We start from the raw sequence: 16,372 nt of genomic DNA on the forward strand, positions 1-16,372 counted from the left end.
TGTGCACAAAAATCTAATTTCGATCATATTTTGTGCACAAATTTGTTTACATCCCTGTCAGTGAGCATTTCTCCTTTGCCAAGATAATCCATTCACCTGACAGGTGTGACATATCAAGAATATGATTAAACAGCATGATCATTACACAGGTGCACCTTGTGCTGGGGACAATAAAAGGCCACTCTAAAATGTGCAGTTTTGTCACATAACACAATACCACAGATGTCTCAAGTTTTGAGGGAGCTTGCAGTTGTAATGTTCATTTCTCTATCATATGCCGCCTCCAAAGTCATTTTAGAGAATTTGGCAATACTATACGTAAAACCGGCCTCACAACCGCAGATCATGTGTAACTATGCCAGCCCAGGACCTTCACATCCGGCTTCTTCAGCTGTGGGATCGTCTGAGACCAGCCACCTGGACAGCTGATGAAACTGAGGAGTATTTCTGTCTGTAATAATGCCCTTTTGTGGGGAAAAACAAATTCTGATTGGCTGGGCCTGGCTCCCAAGTGGCTGTGCCTATGACTGCGCCCCTGCCCAGTGATGCGAAATCAATAGATTATGGCCTAATTTATTTATTTAAATTGACTGTATTCCTTATATGAACTGAAATTGTTGCATGTTGTGTTTTATATTTTTGTTCAACATATATCCAGTTTCACCCACATTTTTTCTGACTAGGTAAAGTATCTTAAAGTAGCTTTCCCCCTTACTGACGAGGTAAAGTATCTTAAAGTAGCTTTCCCCCTTACTGACGAGGTAAAGTATCTTAAAGTAACTTTCCCCCTTACTGACGAGGTAAAGGATCTGTTGTCTGCCAGTGAATGTTACAGTAACTTCTTTGAGATAACAAAATAAGGACTTAAACACTGTAAGGTAGAATTTGTTTCTTTGAATTGTCAGTAAGGGGGAAAGTACTAGATAGGTACTGTACATTGTTGATTTGCCATGTACAATGTCTGTACTTCACAGGCAGTGTGATGAATATCACTTCTGATGATACAGCTCTGACTGTTTTCCGTCTATAGACCAAGTTTGCTATGTATCTCATACCTTGCAATGTAGCTATTTTACTATAAGAGTCAGTTACACACTCATCTCAAATAATACAACTTTACGTGGTCATTAAATGAATTATATGATTAATATATTGGAGGAAGCCACTGTATGGCAGGAGGTAGGTAGCTAGGATATCGTATAATCAACCATAGAGCTTCCTGGACCTGAGACAGATCGTCATGGGGGGTCTTGGCCCATCCAGTGACGTGTTTGCCTGTGCGGTAGCTGTCGCTTAGAACAGTATTTATGTTTACCAGTCACCAGTCTGTCACAGTGACACTCCATTCCTGGCAACCGGCATCAGGTCTACTTTTAAAGAGGGTTTTAAAAAATGTGCGGGGCTCTGTTGGGCAGAGAGAGAAAGAGGCAACTAATGAACTATTACCAGGCTTCTGCCTCAGTAGCAGGGGGAATGGTCATCTTCTCCAGCCAGGTGTACAAGGAGTTCCCTGCCTTGTTCGACATTGAAACTCTCGTAAGTGAATCATCGCTGTAGGTTTTTGACAGGGGAACATACCCTTTTCACAGTGACAGAAACCAAGGGAAAATGTTAAAGGTTGACGTTGGAAGGTATTTAATTCAGCATTTCATAGATGTTTCCAAAGCCTTGTGTTCTCAGACAGAGGCTGCTGTGAGAGGGTGCTGTGTATAGTAGCTTTCTGGAGGAGCTCTGTTTGTTTACAGTCTGACTGTTCACTTGTGTTCTCAGACAGAGGCTGCTGTGAGAGGGTGCTGTGTATAGTAGCTTTCTGAGAGGGTGCTGGGTATAGTAGCTTTCTGGAGGAGCTCTGTTTGTTTACAGTCTGTCTGTTCACTTGGCACTCAAGCTGCTCTCTGCTCGCTTTCAGAGTTCCCAACAAGCCTCTACAGACAGGAACACAGACAGGCCATCAAGGTAAGTCAGATCCCTCTCTATTAAACAACCATTTATTCTCAAGAGTCTATAGCAAATTATGTTGACACATCTTTAACAAAATGGCCCAGACTCTTTGCTTTATGTGGAGTTTGTCAGGCAACACCTTACCCAGTGTACTGTATATATGGAGAGCTGTGCTCTGAGTGGGACAGCTGGAATAGCCGTGCCCTTGAGTGCTGTCAACTCAGCCATGAATCTCAGCCCCCCCCCCCCACACCTCTTCCACTGTGGCCCGCTAGGGCAAATCTATCTATATCTTGTCATCCCTCATCACAGCTCTGTCTTCCAAGTGGGCGTACTGTAATAAACATTATAGCCTACTGTAACAGTATGGATACAGTCAGTAGACATCCCATGAGGAGGAATGGTTTGTGTGTGGAATACTGGTCATTTTAAAGACCCATTAGGAGGCATGCTGTTGTCTGGCAAAATAACACGAAACCGAAGTTGATGATGTATGAAAATAAATACAAACGTAAGCAATTTACTGTTGGTCTATTTTGATTATACTACCGTTCAAAAGTTTGGGGTCACTTAGAAATGCTAACAATGTATTTCTGGTCAAATTTATGTTATTTTAATAGACAAAAGATTTGCTTTTCTTTCAAAATCAAGGAAATTTCTATGTGACCCCAAACTTTTGAACGGTAGTATAGCTTGAATTAATGTGTGGCAAACTCAGGACTTAACCTATCTATCAGTGTCCACAGCTCAACCAGTGACTACAGGAAGAGGAGGAAGTCCGAGGTAGCAGCCCAGCAGCCCAGACCAGCCAGCACCCTGACCACAAGCCAGAGTACATCCAGCAGCCTGTCAGGGCACAATAGCACCACCAGCCACCACCCAGTCTCCTGGCCTGTAGAATCTCCCCGTAGCAGCAGTTACAGCAGCGGCCTCAACTCCTCAGGACGGCCCTCTGAACCCCCACGTAGCAGTAGTTACAGCAGCGGCCTACGCAAGCCTGTGGCAAGCTCCTCCCCTGCCTCCCCCTCCAAAGCCAAAGGTAAGGCCCATCTCTGAACCTCACTGGTTTGATAGAACTGAGAGAAGACAGATACTGAAACAGACCACATCAACATTTGCTTAGACTTATGTATTTCGATTTAAAAAGCAGTGTAACGTTTGGCTTGGAATGAGAAGTTTTAATGTGTAGTGCATGCTTTGTGCATTAATCTATAAGTGCTATGGAATACTTTATCCTCTGTGTACTATTTCCTCTCTGTGGCTAACAACGGTCTGCCACTCAGCTATGTATAAACATTATATTCTTAGCAATTTTTTTATTGTGTGTCTCTCTAACCCCCCTCTGTCCTCAGCTCTTCCTGGCTGATTTCCACGTGAACCTTTTAATGTCTTCTCATGTCTCTCTCTTACCATGCTGCTCTTGGTGGATATACCTTAAGGTGGGGATATTAGCAACACCTACTCAGCCCATTTCAGTTGTCCAGGTCCCTCTCCAGGTCCCAACCACAATACCTCACATAACTCAGTGTTTCCTTGTCTTAATGATGAGGCTTTTGACTGTGTTGTGCCCCCTGAGGGCTCTGATGAGAGCCCTGATGTGTGCCTGAAGAACGGCTGGCAGGCTCATGTCCAGAGCCAGAATGCCGAGGCTTGGAGCTCTGCTGAGGAAAAGCCAACCTCTCCCAAAGTCAAGTCTTGGAGCTGTGACGACCTCCTGGCAGAAGATAGAGGATGTCCGGGAGGTTCTGTAGGTTCACAGGTTCGCTCCGAGAGTGTAGACTTCCTGTCACGTGAGCAGCAGGGCAAAGATCTCAGCGTCTGTGACAGCCCCCTGAGAGAGCGAACCCAGCACCACTCGGCCCACGATGCACCAGGCTTCCTCAAGCTGTACAAGAAGATGCACCACATCAACAGGCAGGATCTGATAGGCTCCCAAAGCTCCCAGGTCATCTGCTCTGTGAAAGCCCGGATCCTGGAGTACGAGAGCGAGCTGCACAAGGATCGGCTGGCCGGCTGGAGGGGCTACAGCGAAGAGGTGCCCCAGGACATGGTGCACAACAGGATCTCTGAGTTCGAGAGCCTCATCCAGAAGTCTAAGTCCATGCCCAACCTAGGGGGTGGGGGTGAGGGTGAGGCTACCCTGGGGGGCCCGTCCGGGAGGGGCAGCAGCCCCCAGCGATGCTTCTCCATCGAGTCCCTGCTAGACGAGGACCCCCCTGCCAGGAACCGCCCTGAGGGCCAGCCACACTACCCCAGGATCAACGCCCCCACTACCAACAACTGTGTGCCCATCCACATCCAGATCACTGGAGACCACCACCACGTCTACCCCCAGAGACCAGCTTCCCAGCAGGAAGTCTACTCAGACAGTGATCACGACGCCATCAGGTCCAATCTCAGTGACTTCATCCAGATAGAGGGATCTTCCTTCTGTAGTGAGAGTGACTACGACCGCTGCTCTCGGACGTCGTCTGAGAGCCCCTACGGCTCAGGCCACTATCACCACCAACACCGTCATCATAACCTTAACCATAACCAGCAGAAGCACCTGGTCAGCAACTGTAAGGGCCGATGCCCTGCCTCCTACACACGCTTCAGCACCATGCTCAAACACGAGAGGGCCAAGCAGCTGACAGCCGAGGACCCAGAGTCAGCCCAGTCCAAGCTGGCCTTCCTTGTGAGTCCGGTACCGTTCAGGAGGAAGAGGGGCTCCCCTCCCCACAGCCACAGGCAGACCGTCTCCACCCACAGCAGGCCCCCTCCCTGCTATAAGAGCTCCATGTACGAGGCTCTGGACGAAGCCCTGAGGGACATCTATGAACACATCCGGGCCGAGAGGCGGAGGGGCAGCCTGCCCGACAACAGAATCCTCCACAAGCTCCTGGACAAGCTGCTGCCAGACATCCCAGAGAGGAGCTCCTCCCTCAGGGCACTGTGCAGACACAGCCCCAGCCCGGGACTTAGCCCCGTCCCTGGGCCCCAGAGCCTGGAGCAGGAGCAGCCATACCCCTCTCAGCCTGACGGCATGCCCAGCCCAACCTGCTACCAGCCTGAGTACAGCCGCCTCTCACACAGTGCCTCCTATCACCTCACAGACCCCAACAACAACAGCCATGTCTGTGAAGACGACGACTACCAAGGTGGATGGTTCTCATAAACACACCCACCAGTCCCCTCCCATCTCCCCCGACCCACCTCTTTCTCACCTTATGGGTCGTCGTGGAGTGTTGTAGTTTGAGTTCTTTCCATTTCCCCTCCTGTCCCCTGCACCACTACCATTCTCCACCCGTCTTCGGAGTATTGTTCTTGAGTAGTGACCTGTGAGTGGTTCCATCTTCTGGAATGTCTGAGAAGCATGATTCCCTCCAGCAAGTCACCCCCCCCTAACACTGTTGCGTTGATCAAGTCACCCGCCCCCCAACTCTGTTGTATTCATCAATTCACCCCCCTAACTCTGTTGCATTGATCAAGTCACCCCCCTAACTCTGTTGCATTGATCAAGTCACCCGCCCCCCAACTCTGTTGTATTCATCAATTCACCCCCCCCTAACTCTGTTGCATTGATCAAGTCACCCCCCAACTCTGTTGTATTCATCAATTCACCCCCCCCAACTCTGATGTATTCATCAAGTCACCCGCCCCCAACTCTGTTGTATTCATCAATTCACCCCCCTAACTCTGTTGCATTGATCAAGTCACCCCCCCTAACTCTGTTGTATTCATCAAGTCACCCCCCCCCCCAACTCTGTTGTAATGATCAAGTCACCCGCCCCCAACTCTGTTGTATTCATCAAGTCACCCCCTAACTCCGTTGTATTGATCAAGTCACCCTCTCCTAACTCTGTTGTATTCATCCAGTCACCCCCAACTCTGTTGTATTGATCAAGTCACCCCCCTAACTCTGTTGTATTCATCAAGTCACCCCCTCCTACCTCTGTTGTATTATTCAAGTCACCTCCCTGAACTCTGTTGTATTGATCAAGGCACCCCCCATCTCTGTTGTATTGATCAAGTCACCCTCCCTAACTCTGTTGTATTGATTAAGTCACCCCCCCTAACTCTGTTGTATTCATCAAGTCACCCCCTAACTCTGTTGTATTGATTAAGTCACCCTCCCTAACTCTGTTGTATTGATTAAGTCACCCCCCCTAACTCTGTTGTATTCATCAAGTCACGCCCCTAACTCTGTTGTATTGATTAAGTCACCCTCCCTAACTCTGTTGTATTGATCAAGTCAACCCCCCCAACTCTGTTGTATTCATCTAGTCACCCCCCCTAACTCTGTTGTATTCATCAAGTCACCCCCCCTAACTCTGTTGTATTCATCAACTCACCCCCCAAACTCTGTTGTATTGATCAAGTCCCCCCAACTCTGTTGTATTCATCAAGTCACCCCCCTAACTCCGTTGTATTGATCAAGTCACCCCCTCCTAACTCTGTTGTATTCATCAAGTCACCCCCGAACTCTGTTGTATTCATCAAGTCACCCCCTAACTCTGTTGTATTCATCAACTCACCCCCAAACTCTGTTGTATTGATCAAGTCCCCCCCCTCTGTTGTAACTCTGTTGTATTCATCAAGTCACCCCCTAACTCTGTTGTATTGATCAAGTCACCCCCTCTAACTCTGTTGTATTCATCAAGTCACCCCCGAACTCTGTTGTATTCATCAAGTCACCCTCTCCTAACTCTGTTGTATTCATCAAGTCACCCCCCAACTCTGTTGTATTGGTCAAGGCACCCCCCCTATCTCTGTTGTATTGATCAAGTCACCCTCCCGAACTCTGTTGTATTGATTCACCCCCTAACTCTGTTGTATTCATCAAGTCACCCCCTAACTCTGTTGTATTCATCAAGTCACCCCCCTAACTCTGTTGTACTGATTAAGTCACCCCCCCTAACTCTGTTGTATTGATTAAGTCACCCCCTAACTCTGTTGTATTCATCAAGTCACTCTCTCCTAGCTCTGTTGTATTCATCAAGTCACCCCCTAACTCTGTTGTATTGATCAAGTCACACCCCAAACTCTGTTGTATTCATCAAGTCACACCCTTCTACCTCTGTTGTATTATTCAAGTCACCCCCCTTAACTTTGTTGTATTGATCAAGTCACCCCCCTCCTATCTCTGTTGTATTGATCAAGTCACCCTCCCTAACTCTGTTGTATTGATTAAGTCACCCCCCCTAACTCTGTTGTATTCATCAAGTCACCCCCCCCTGAACTCTGTTGTATTCATCAAGTCACCCTCTCCTAACTCTGTTGTATTCATCAAGTCACCCACCCTAACTCTGTTGTATTGATCAAGTCACTCCCCCTAACTCTGTTGTATTCATCAAGTCACCCCCTAACTCTGTTGTATTCATCAAGTCAACCACCCTAACTCTGTTGTATTGATCAAGTCACCCCCCTAACCTCTGTTGTATTCATCAAGTCACACCCTTCTACCTCTGTTGTATTATTCAAGTCACCCCCCTTAACTTTGTTGTATTGATCAAGTCACCCCCCTCCTATCTCTGTTGTATTGATCAAGTCACCCTCCCTAACTCTGTTGTATTGATTAAGTCACCCCCCCCTAACTCTGTTGTATTCATCAAGTCACCCCCCATCCAGTCACCCCTTAACTCCGTTGTACTCTGTTGTATTCATCAAGTCACCCTCTCCTAACTCTGTTGTATTCATCAAGTCACCCCCAACTCTGTTGTATTCATCAAGTCACCCTCTCCTAACTCTGTTGTATTCATCAAGTCACCCACCCTAACTCTGTTGTATTGATCAAGTCACTCCCCCTAACTCTGTTGTATTCATCAAGTCACCCCCTAACTCTGTTGTATTCATCAAGTCAACCACCCTAACTCTGTTGTATTCATCAAGTCACCCCCCCCTAACCTGTTGTAAACTCTGTTGTATTGATCAAGTCCCCCCCCAACTCTGTTGTATTCATCAAGTCACCCCCCCCTAACTCCGTTGTATTGATCAAGTCACCCCCCTCCTAACTCTGTTGTATTCATCAAGTCACCCCCCGAACTCTGTTCTATTCATCAAGTCACCCTCTCCTAACTCTGTTGTATTCATCCAGTCACCCCCAACTCTGTTGTATTCATCAAGTCACCCCCTCCTACCTCTGTTGTATTATTCAAGTCACCTCCCTTAACTCTGTTTTATTGATCAAGGCACCCCCTAACTCTGTTGTATTCATCAAGTCACCCCCTCCTACCTCTGTTGTATTATTCAAGTCACCTCCCTTAACTCTGTTGTATTCATCAAGTCACCCACCCAACTCTGTTGTATTCATCAAGTCACCCCCCCTAACTTCGTTGTATTGATCAAGTCACCCCCCTCCTAACTTTGTTTTATTGATTAAGTCACCCCCCCAACTCTGTTGTATTCATCCAGTCACCCCCCCTTAACTCCGTTGTATTGATCAAGTCACCCCCCCTCCTAACTCTGTTGTATTCATCAAGTCACCCCCTAACTCTGTTGTATTCATCAAGTCACCCCCTAACTCTGTTGTATTGATCAAGTCACTCCCACTAACTCTGTTGTATTGATCAAGTCACCCCCCCTAACTCTGTTGCATTCATTATTGCAGGTTATTCATATTTTCTCGTATGATGTTGGTTATTTTTTCTCCCCAACATGAGTCTATTTTTATATTTATTTATATGTATTTGTGTTATCATTGGAAGTTAGCCTCTTCACTCCCTGAGACGTGTACACATTGGTCTGGTCTCCCATCGCTGAGGGCGACACCCCCATACACCAAAACATATTTAACAGCCCTCTGGTTGACCTATTTCTCATAAACCTTTCCCGTCACTAAAGGCTAATTTCGAATCTGGAATGCCTTACCAGTCGGCACAGGCGATACAATGTGTGAAAAGAAATGTTTATAAGGCATTCGTGTTGTTGAGTCTTTGTCCACAGCTCAGTCAACATGAAGCCCACCACAGGACCTGTGTCTCGCTGCTCCTCTATAGAGATGCAGCCATGTGTGTGTGTCTCGTCTAAAAGCTCCTGTTAATAGACATAGCAGGGGGCATATGACTGGAGAGCAGCTGAAGTGGGCAGTCTAAAAAAGCTTCTGTGGGATGTTGGCATGGGGAGAGACAGAGACAGATACTCCTCTCCTATAAATGTGTTTTTCCTCCGAGGAGAAATGGGTATGTCAACCTGTCTGCTTCATAGCCTGATACTTATGTCTGTATCCTGTCTGTGGTTTTGGCACAGCACATAGTGTGTATTTTCCTACTGGTGGGAGAAATATCTAGTAGCTGATGATTGAAACTCCAGTTGCTGGACCATTGACCAGAGTATGCAAGCCCCCTTTTACTTGACATACTATCCCAAGCAAAGAGAGGTTTTCTGGCAGCAGTCCCCACTAAGACCACATCAGCACCCAGTGCTGACCTGTAGCATAAATACTAGTGGGTGGCAGGTGGCCGAGCAGTTAAGAGATTTGGGCCTGTAACTGAAAAGTTGCTGGTTCGAATCCCTGAGCCGAATAGGTGAAAAATATGTTGATGTGCCCCTGAGCAAGGCACTAAACCCCAATTGCTCCTATGGACTGAGTGTACAAAACAGGAACACCTTCCTAATGTTGAGTTGCACCCCCCCCCCCTTTTGCCCTCAGAACAGCCTCAATTCGTCAGGGCATGGACTCTACAAGGTGTCGAAAGCGTTCCACAGAGATGCTGGCCCTTGTTGACTCCAATGTTTCCCACAGTTGTGTCAAGTTGGCTGGATATCCTTTGGGAGGTTGACCATTCTTGATACTGTTGAGCGTGAAAACCCAGCAGCATTGCAGTTCTTGACACAAACCAGTCCGCCTGGCACCTACTACCATACCCCATTCAAAGGCACTTAAATATTTTGTCTTGCCCATTCACCCTCTGTATGGCACACATACACAATCATAGCTTTCACCTGGATTCACCTGGTCAGTCTATGTAATGGAAAGAGCAGGTGTTCCTAATGTTTTGTCACTCGGTGGAAATCGCTCTGGATAAGAGTGTCTGCTAAATCACTAAAATGTACATTTCCATCCAGGGTGTTTGTTCCTGCTGGATATAAATGTTCTTGTTTGGAGTCATTGAGAGAGACAGGCTCGCTACTGAAAATGTAACTGGATACAGCTGTATGGCACCCTATTTCCTACATCTGGTCTACGTGCCTTAAAGCGAGCTGTAGGGAATCCAGGACAGTACAGATACCTTTCTACAGTGGGGAGTGGTGAAGTTGAGTCTGTTTTCCATACCATACACTAGGTTAGATAAGGGTTTAGATTTTTTCTGTAGTTTTATTTTGATTCATCACATTATTTATCTAAAAGACCTCTTTTTGTTCCTCTCATACCCTTGCCATCGACTCCTCCCTTGCATGTTAAGTGTCTGTATGGACTGTTCCTCTCTGTTCCTCACTGTGGCCTTCTCTCTCTTTCTCACAGACCAGGACCCCACCAGGGGCCACTCTTACGCTGATGGGGGCCGCCACACCCCGCAGATCAGGATACCAACCCCTGAAGTCAGAGAGGTAAACAATTGTATTTGGCCTCCGATTTATATTTGACACCTGTACTGAACACCGGTAGAGGGATGCCATGATTGATTGTTTCTTTCCATGCCCTCAACGGAAACAGCCAGCCAGAGCTGTATATGACTTCAAGGCACAGACAGTGAAGTAAGTACAGATCAAACCCAATGTTTGCTAGTATTTCAGATGAAGACAACAATGACGCATCCCTCAGCCATGACGCTAATGGTCCATGTGTTGTGCAGGGAGCTGACATTCAGGAAGGGGGAGACGGTGTACATCATCAGGCAGATTGACAACAACTGGTATGAAGGAGAGCACCGTGGACTGCTGGGGATCTTCCCCATCTCCTATGTGGAGGTTAGTGTCTGCTCTCTACTCTCCTCTCTCTCATCTCTCCTCTCTTCCTATCATCTCTCCTCCCTTCCTCTTATTCTTACATCTCTCCTCTCATCTCTCCCTCTCATCTCTCCTCTCATCCTCTCATCTCTCCTCTCTTCCTCTCTCCTCTCCTCTCATCTCTCCTCTCATCCTCTCTCCTCTCATCTCTCCTCTCATCTCTCCTCCTCTCATCTCTCCTCTCTTCCTCTCTCCTCTCCTCTCCTCTTTCCTCTCTCCTCTCCTCTCTTCCTCTCTCCTCTCCTCTCTTCCTCTCTCCTCTCATCTCTCCTCTCTTCCTCTCTCCTCTCCTCTTTTTCTCTCTCGTCGTCTTGCTGTCTCAATGTGGGTTTTCAATGCACAGTATTGAATAACTTTGAGTTCATATTTGTCCCCTATCCTGAACCCACAGCCTATCTCTCTCTCTTTATTATTTAGAAAATCCCTGTCTCTAAGAAGCAGCAGCCAGCCAGACCTCCCCCGCCAGCCCAGGTCAGAGAGATTGGTGAAGCAGTGGCTCGCTACAACTTTAATGCTGACACCAACGTGGAGCTCTCACTGAGAAAGGCAAGAGCCTCTCCGCTGTCACTGCATTACTTTGACTCTCAAATTGTCTGACTGTATATAGTTCTCATCCCCTCAGTGTCTACAATTAAATTGACGTGTGTGTGTGTGTGTGTGTGTGTGTGTGTGTGTGTGTGTGTGTGTGTGTGTGTGTGTGTGTGTGTGTGTGTGTGTGTGTGTGTGTGTGTGTGTGTGTGTGTGTGTGTGTGTGTGTGTGTGTGCGTGCGTGCGTCTGACAGGGTGAGAGGGTGATTCTGCTGAGCCAGGTGGACCAGAACTGGTATGAAGGGAAGATCCCAGGGAGCAACAAGCAGGGCATCTTCCCCGTGACCTACGTAGATGTAGTGGTCAAGAAGTCCCCCACTGCCAAGAACCCCGCCGACCACTACCTAGAACCCTCTTCTTTACCCGAGAGCCTATCCGCTGACAGGATTCACCCTGTGGGTTCGGCCAAGGTACGATGACCCCACCGGACCCCACATAACCTGACCCAAATGGCATCCTATTCTGTATTTGGTGCACTGCTTTTGACCAGAGCCCTATAGGCCGTGGTCCAAAGTAGTGCACTGTATAGGGAATGAGGTGCCATTTAGAAGGCACACAAAATATCCACTTGGCATTTACAATCTACTGTCAGACTACCGGTCTATATGGCTCATGAATATACTGCATGTGTCTTTTAGTAAATGATCGGTTTTGAAGAGAGGCGTACTGTAGTAGAGTGCTTTGTCTCAGTTAGAACATTCTAGAACTAAGGGTAGTCTTCTCAGCTGTCTTGTTATGCATATATTAGCATTGGGGAGCTGTTGTCCTAGCGTGACAATAGGATACTCTTCTAACACCAGCCACCAACCAATCCATCAGGTTTCTAGCACCAGCCACCAATCCATCAGGTTTTCTACACCAGCCACCAACCAATCCATCAGGTTTCTTACACCAGCCACCAACCAATCCATCAGATTTCTAACACCAGCCACCAATCCATCAGGTTTCTTACACCAGCCACCAACCAATCCATCAGGTTTCTAACACCAGCCACCAATCCATCAGGTTTTCTACACCAGCCACCAACCAATCCATCAGGTTTCTTACACCAGCCACCAACCAATCCATCAGGTTTCTAACACCAGCCACCAATCCATCAGGTTTCTAACACCAGCCCCTAACCCATCCAACACCAGCCACCAATCCATCAGGTTTCTTACAGCAGCCACCAACCAATCCATCAGGTTTCTAACACCAGCCACCAATCCATCAGGTTTCTTACACCAGCCACCAACCAATCCATCAGGTTTCTAACACCAGCCCCTAACCCATCAGGTTTCTAACACCAGCCACCAATCCATCAGGTTTCTTACAGCAGCCACCAACCAATCCATCAGGTTTCTAACACCAGCCACCAATCCATCAGGTTTCTAACACCAGCCACCAACCAATCCATCAGGTTTCTAACACCAGCCACCAATCCATCAGGCCACCAACCAATCCATCAGGTTTCTAACACCAGCCACCAATCCATCAGGTTTCTTACACCAGCCACCAATCCATCAGGTTTCCATCCATCAGGTTTCTAACACCAGCCACCAATCCATCAGGTTTCTTACACCAGCCACCAACCAATCCATCAGGTTTAACACCAGCCCCTAACCATCAGGTTTCCACCAGCCACCAATCCATCAGGTTTCTTACACCAGCCACCAATCCATCAGGTTTCTAACACCAGCCACCAATCCATCAGGTTTCTAACACCAGCCACCAACCAATCCATCAGGTTTCTAACACCAGCCACCAATCCATCAGGTTTCTTACACCAGCCACCAATCCATCAGGTTTCTTACACCAGCCACCAACCAATCCATCAGGTTTCTAACACCAGCCACCAATCCATCAGGTTTCTTACACCAGCCACCAACCAATCCATCAGGTTTCTAACACCAGCCACCAATCCATCAGGTTTCTTACACCAGCCACCAACCAATCCATCAGGTTTCTAACACCAGCCACCAATCCATCAGGTTTCTTACACCAGCCACCAATCCATCAGGTTTCTAACACCAGACACCAATCCATCAGGTTTCTTACACCAGCCACCAATCCATCAGGTTTCTTACACCAGCCACCAATCCATCAGGTTTCTAACACCAGCCACCAATCCATCAGGTTTCTTACACCAGCCACCAACCAATCCATCAGGTTTCTTACACCAGCCACCAATCCATCAGGTTTTCTACACCAGCCACCAATCCATCAGGTTTTCTACACCAGCCACCAATCCATCAGGCTTCTTACACCAGCCACCAATCAGTATGATTTAGTCTAACTCAATCCTTGACAAACCCACACTGTACACACACAGAGTTTCTCTATGTTTAAAGGGCCATAGGTTGAGCGGAAGAGATTTGTGATGCCGACACTGACATTCATTGTAGAAGCCTTGTTTTCCATGAACCTGTTTAATAGAGACCTCTGTGGGTGGGAGAGCTACCAGCTCCTGCTTCTCCAGTAAGACGTACCAGGCCCAGTTCACATTTCACACTTCATCCACAGACTTGGCAGCAACAGGGCAGGCTGCATTAGATCCTTGGAAAGTCCCAACCACATTGAAGTTGACATTTTAAAATGGTTAAGGTAAAGATTAAGGTTAAGGTTAGGTAAGGGTTAAGGTGAAGATTAAGGTTAAGGTTAGGGTTAGGTAAGGGTTATGGTTAAGTTAAGGATTAGGGTAAGGGTAGAATTTAAAGTTATGATTCAGGGTAAGACCAGGGTGGGAAATTAACATCAGCCACCAGCCAAATACTGGTAGATTTTGGCATTGGCTGGTAGAATGTCTATGTTTACAAGCCACATTGGCAGATGGTCACAGAGCATTTGGCTGGTAGAATGTCTATGTTTACAAGCCACATTGGCAGATGGTCACAGAGCATTTGGCTGGTAGAATCTCTAGTTTAGCAGCCACATTGGCAGATGGTCACAGAGCATTTGGCTGGTAGAATGTCTATGTTTACCAGCCACATTGGCAGATGGTCACAGAGCATTTGGCTGGTAGAATGTCTATGTTTACAAGCCACATTGGCAGATGGTCACAGAGCATTTGGCTGGTAGAATGTCTATGTTTACAAGCCACATTGGCAGATGGTCACAGAGCATTTGGCTGGTAGAATCTCTATGTTTACAAGCCACATTGGCAGATGGTCGGAGAGCATTTGGCTGGTAGAATGTCTATGTTTACAAGCCACATTGGCAGATGGTCACAGAGCATTTGGCTGGTAGAATGTCTATGTTTACAAGCCACATTGGCAGATGGTCACAGAGCATTTGGCTGGTAGAATGTCTATGTTTACCAGCCACATTGGCAGATGGTCACAGAGCATTTGGCTGGTAGAATGTCTATGTTTACCAGCCACATTGGCAGATGGTCACAGAGCATTTGGCTGGTAGAATGTCTATGTTTACAAGCCACATTGGCAGATGGTCACAGAGCATTTGGCTGGTAGAATGTCTATGTTTACCAGCCACATTGGCAGATGGTCACAGAGCATTTGGCTGGTAGAATGTCTATGTTTACAAGCCACATTGGCAGGTGGTCACAGAGCATTTGGCTGGTAGAATGTCTATGTTTACCAGCCACATTGGCAGATGGTCACAGAGCATTTGGCTGGTAGAATCTCTATGTTTACAAGCCACATTGGCAGATGGTCGGAGAGCATTTGGCTGGTAGAATCTCTATGTTTACAAGCCACATTGGCAGATGGTCGGAGAGCATTTGGCTGGTAGAATCTCTATGTTTACAAGCCACATTGGCAGATGGTCATTTGGCTGGTAGAATCTCAAGCCACATTGGCAGATGGTCGGAGAGCATTTGGCTGGTAGAATCTCTATGTTTACAAGCCACATTGGCAGATGGTCGGAGAGCATTTGGCTGGTAGAATCTCTATGTTTACAAGCCACATTGGCAGATGGTCGGAGAGCATTTGGCTGGTAGAATGTCTATGTTTACAAGCCACATTGGCAGATGGTCACAGAGCATTTGGCTGGTAGAATGTCTATGTTTACAAGCCACATTGGCAGATGGTCACAGAGCATTTGGCTGGTAGAATGTCTATGTTTACAAGCCACATTGGCAGATGGTCACAGAGCATTTGGCTGGTAGAATGTGGTCTATGTTTACAAGCCACATTGGCAGATGGTCACAGAGCATTTGGCTGGTAGAATGTCTATGTTTACCAGCCACATTGGCAGATGGTCACAGAGCATTTGGCTGGTAGAATGTCTATGTTTACAAGCCACATTGGCAGGTGGTCACAGAGCATTTGGCTGGTAGAATGTCTATGTTTACCAGCCACATTGGCAGATGGTCACAGAGCATTTGGCTGGTAGAATGTCTATGTTTACAAGCCACATTGGCAGAGAGCATTTGGCTGGTAGAATCACAAGCAGAGCATTTGGCAGAATTTGGCATTTGGCTGGTAGAATGTCTATGTTTACAAGCCACATTGGCAGATGGTCACAGAGCATTTGGCTGGTAGAATCTCTATGTTTACAAGCCACATTGGCAGATGGTCGGAGAGCATTTGGCTGGTAGAATCTCTATGTTTACAAGCCACATTGGCAGATGGTCACAGAGCATTTGGCTGGTAGAATGTCTATGTTTACAAGCCGCATTGGCAGATGGTCGGAGAGCATTTGGCTGGTAGAATGTCTATGTTTACAAGCCACATTGGCAGATGGTCGGAGAGCATTTGGCTGGTAGAATGTCTATGTTTACAAGCCACATTGGCAGATGGTCACAGAGCATTTGGCTGGTAGAATGTCTATGTTTACCAGCCACATTGGCAGATGGTCACAGAGCATTTGGCTGGTAGAATGTCTATGTTTACAAGCCACATTGGCAGATGGTCACAGAGCATTTGGCTGGTAGAATGTCTATGTTTACCAGCCACATTGGCAGATGGTCACAGAG

General features: G+C 47.1%; 1 protein-coding gene across 4 annotated transcripts in view; it reads left to right on the forward strand.

Moving 5' to 3' along the window:
* sorbs2b (sorbin and SH3 domain containing 2b) overlaps window positions 1–16,372 on the forward strand; it is an 81,704-nt gene that overhangs the window by 52,556 nt on the left and 12,776 nt on the right. For all 4 annotated transcript variants that reach the window (XM_064973386.1, XM_064973384.1, XM_064973387.1 and 1 more), the window contains 8 exons: window positions 1,910–1,956; window positions 2,679–2,980; window positions 3,381–5,081; window positions 10,385–10,470; window positions 10,577–10,617; window positions 10,716–10,830; window positions 11,287–11,415; window positions 11,652–11,867. In XM_064973386.1, coding sequence (XP_064829458.1) covers window positions 1,910–1,956; window positions 2,679–2,980; window positions 3,381–5,081; window positions 10,385–10,470; window positions 10,577–10,617; window positions 10,716–10,830; window positions 11,287–11,415; window positions 11,652–11,867 — 2,637 coding nt within the window. The remainder of the gene's footprint in view (window positions 1–1,909; window positions 1,957–2,678; window positions 2,981–3,380; window positions 5,082–10,384; window positions 10,471–10,576; window positions 10,618–10,715; window positions 10,831–11,286; window positions 11,416–11,651; window positions 11,868–16,372) is intronic.

The sequence above is a fragment of the Oncorhynchus masou genome, chromosome 9, assembly GCF_036934945.1.
Source record: "Oncorhynchus masou masou isolate Uvic2021 chromosome 9, UVic_Omas_1.1, whole genome shotgun sequence".
Taxonomy (NCBI): Eukaryota; Metazoa; Chordata; class Actinopteri; order Salmoniformes; family Salmonidae; genus Oncorhynchus; species Oncorhynchus masou.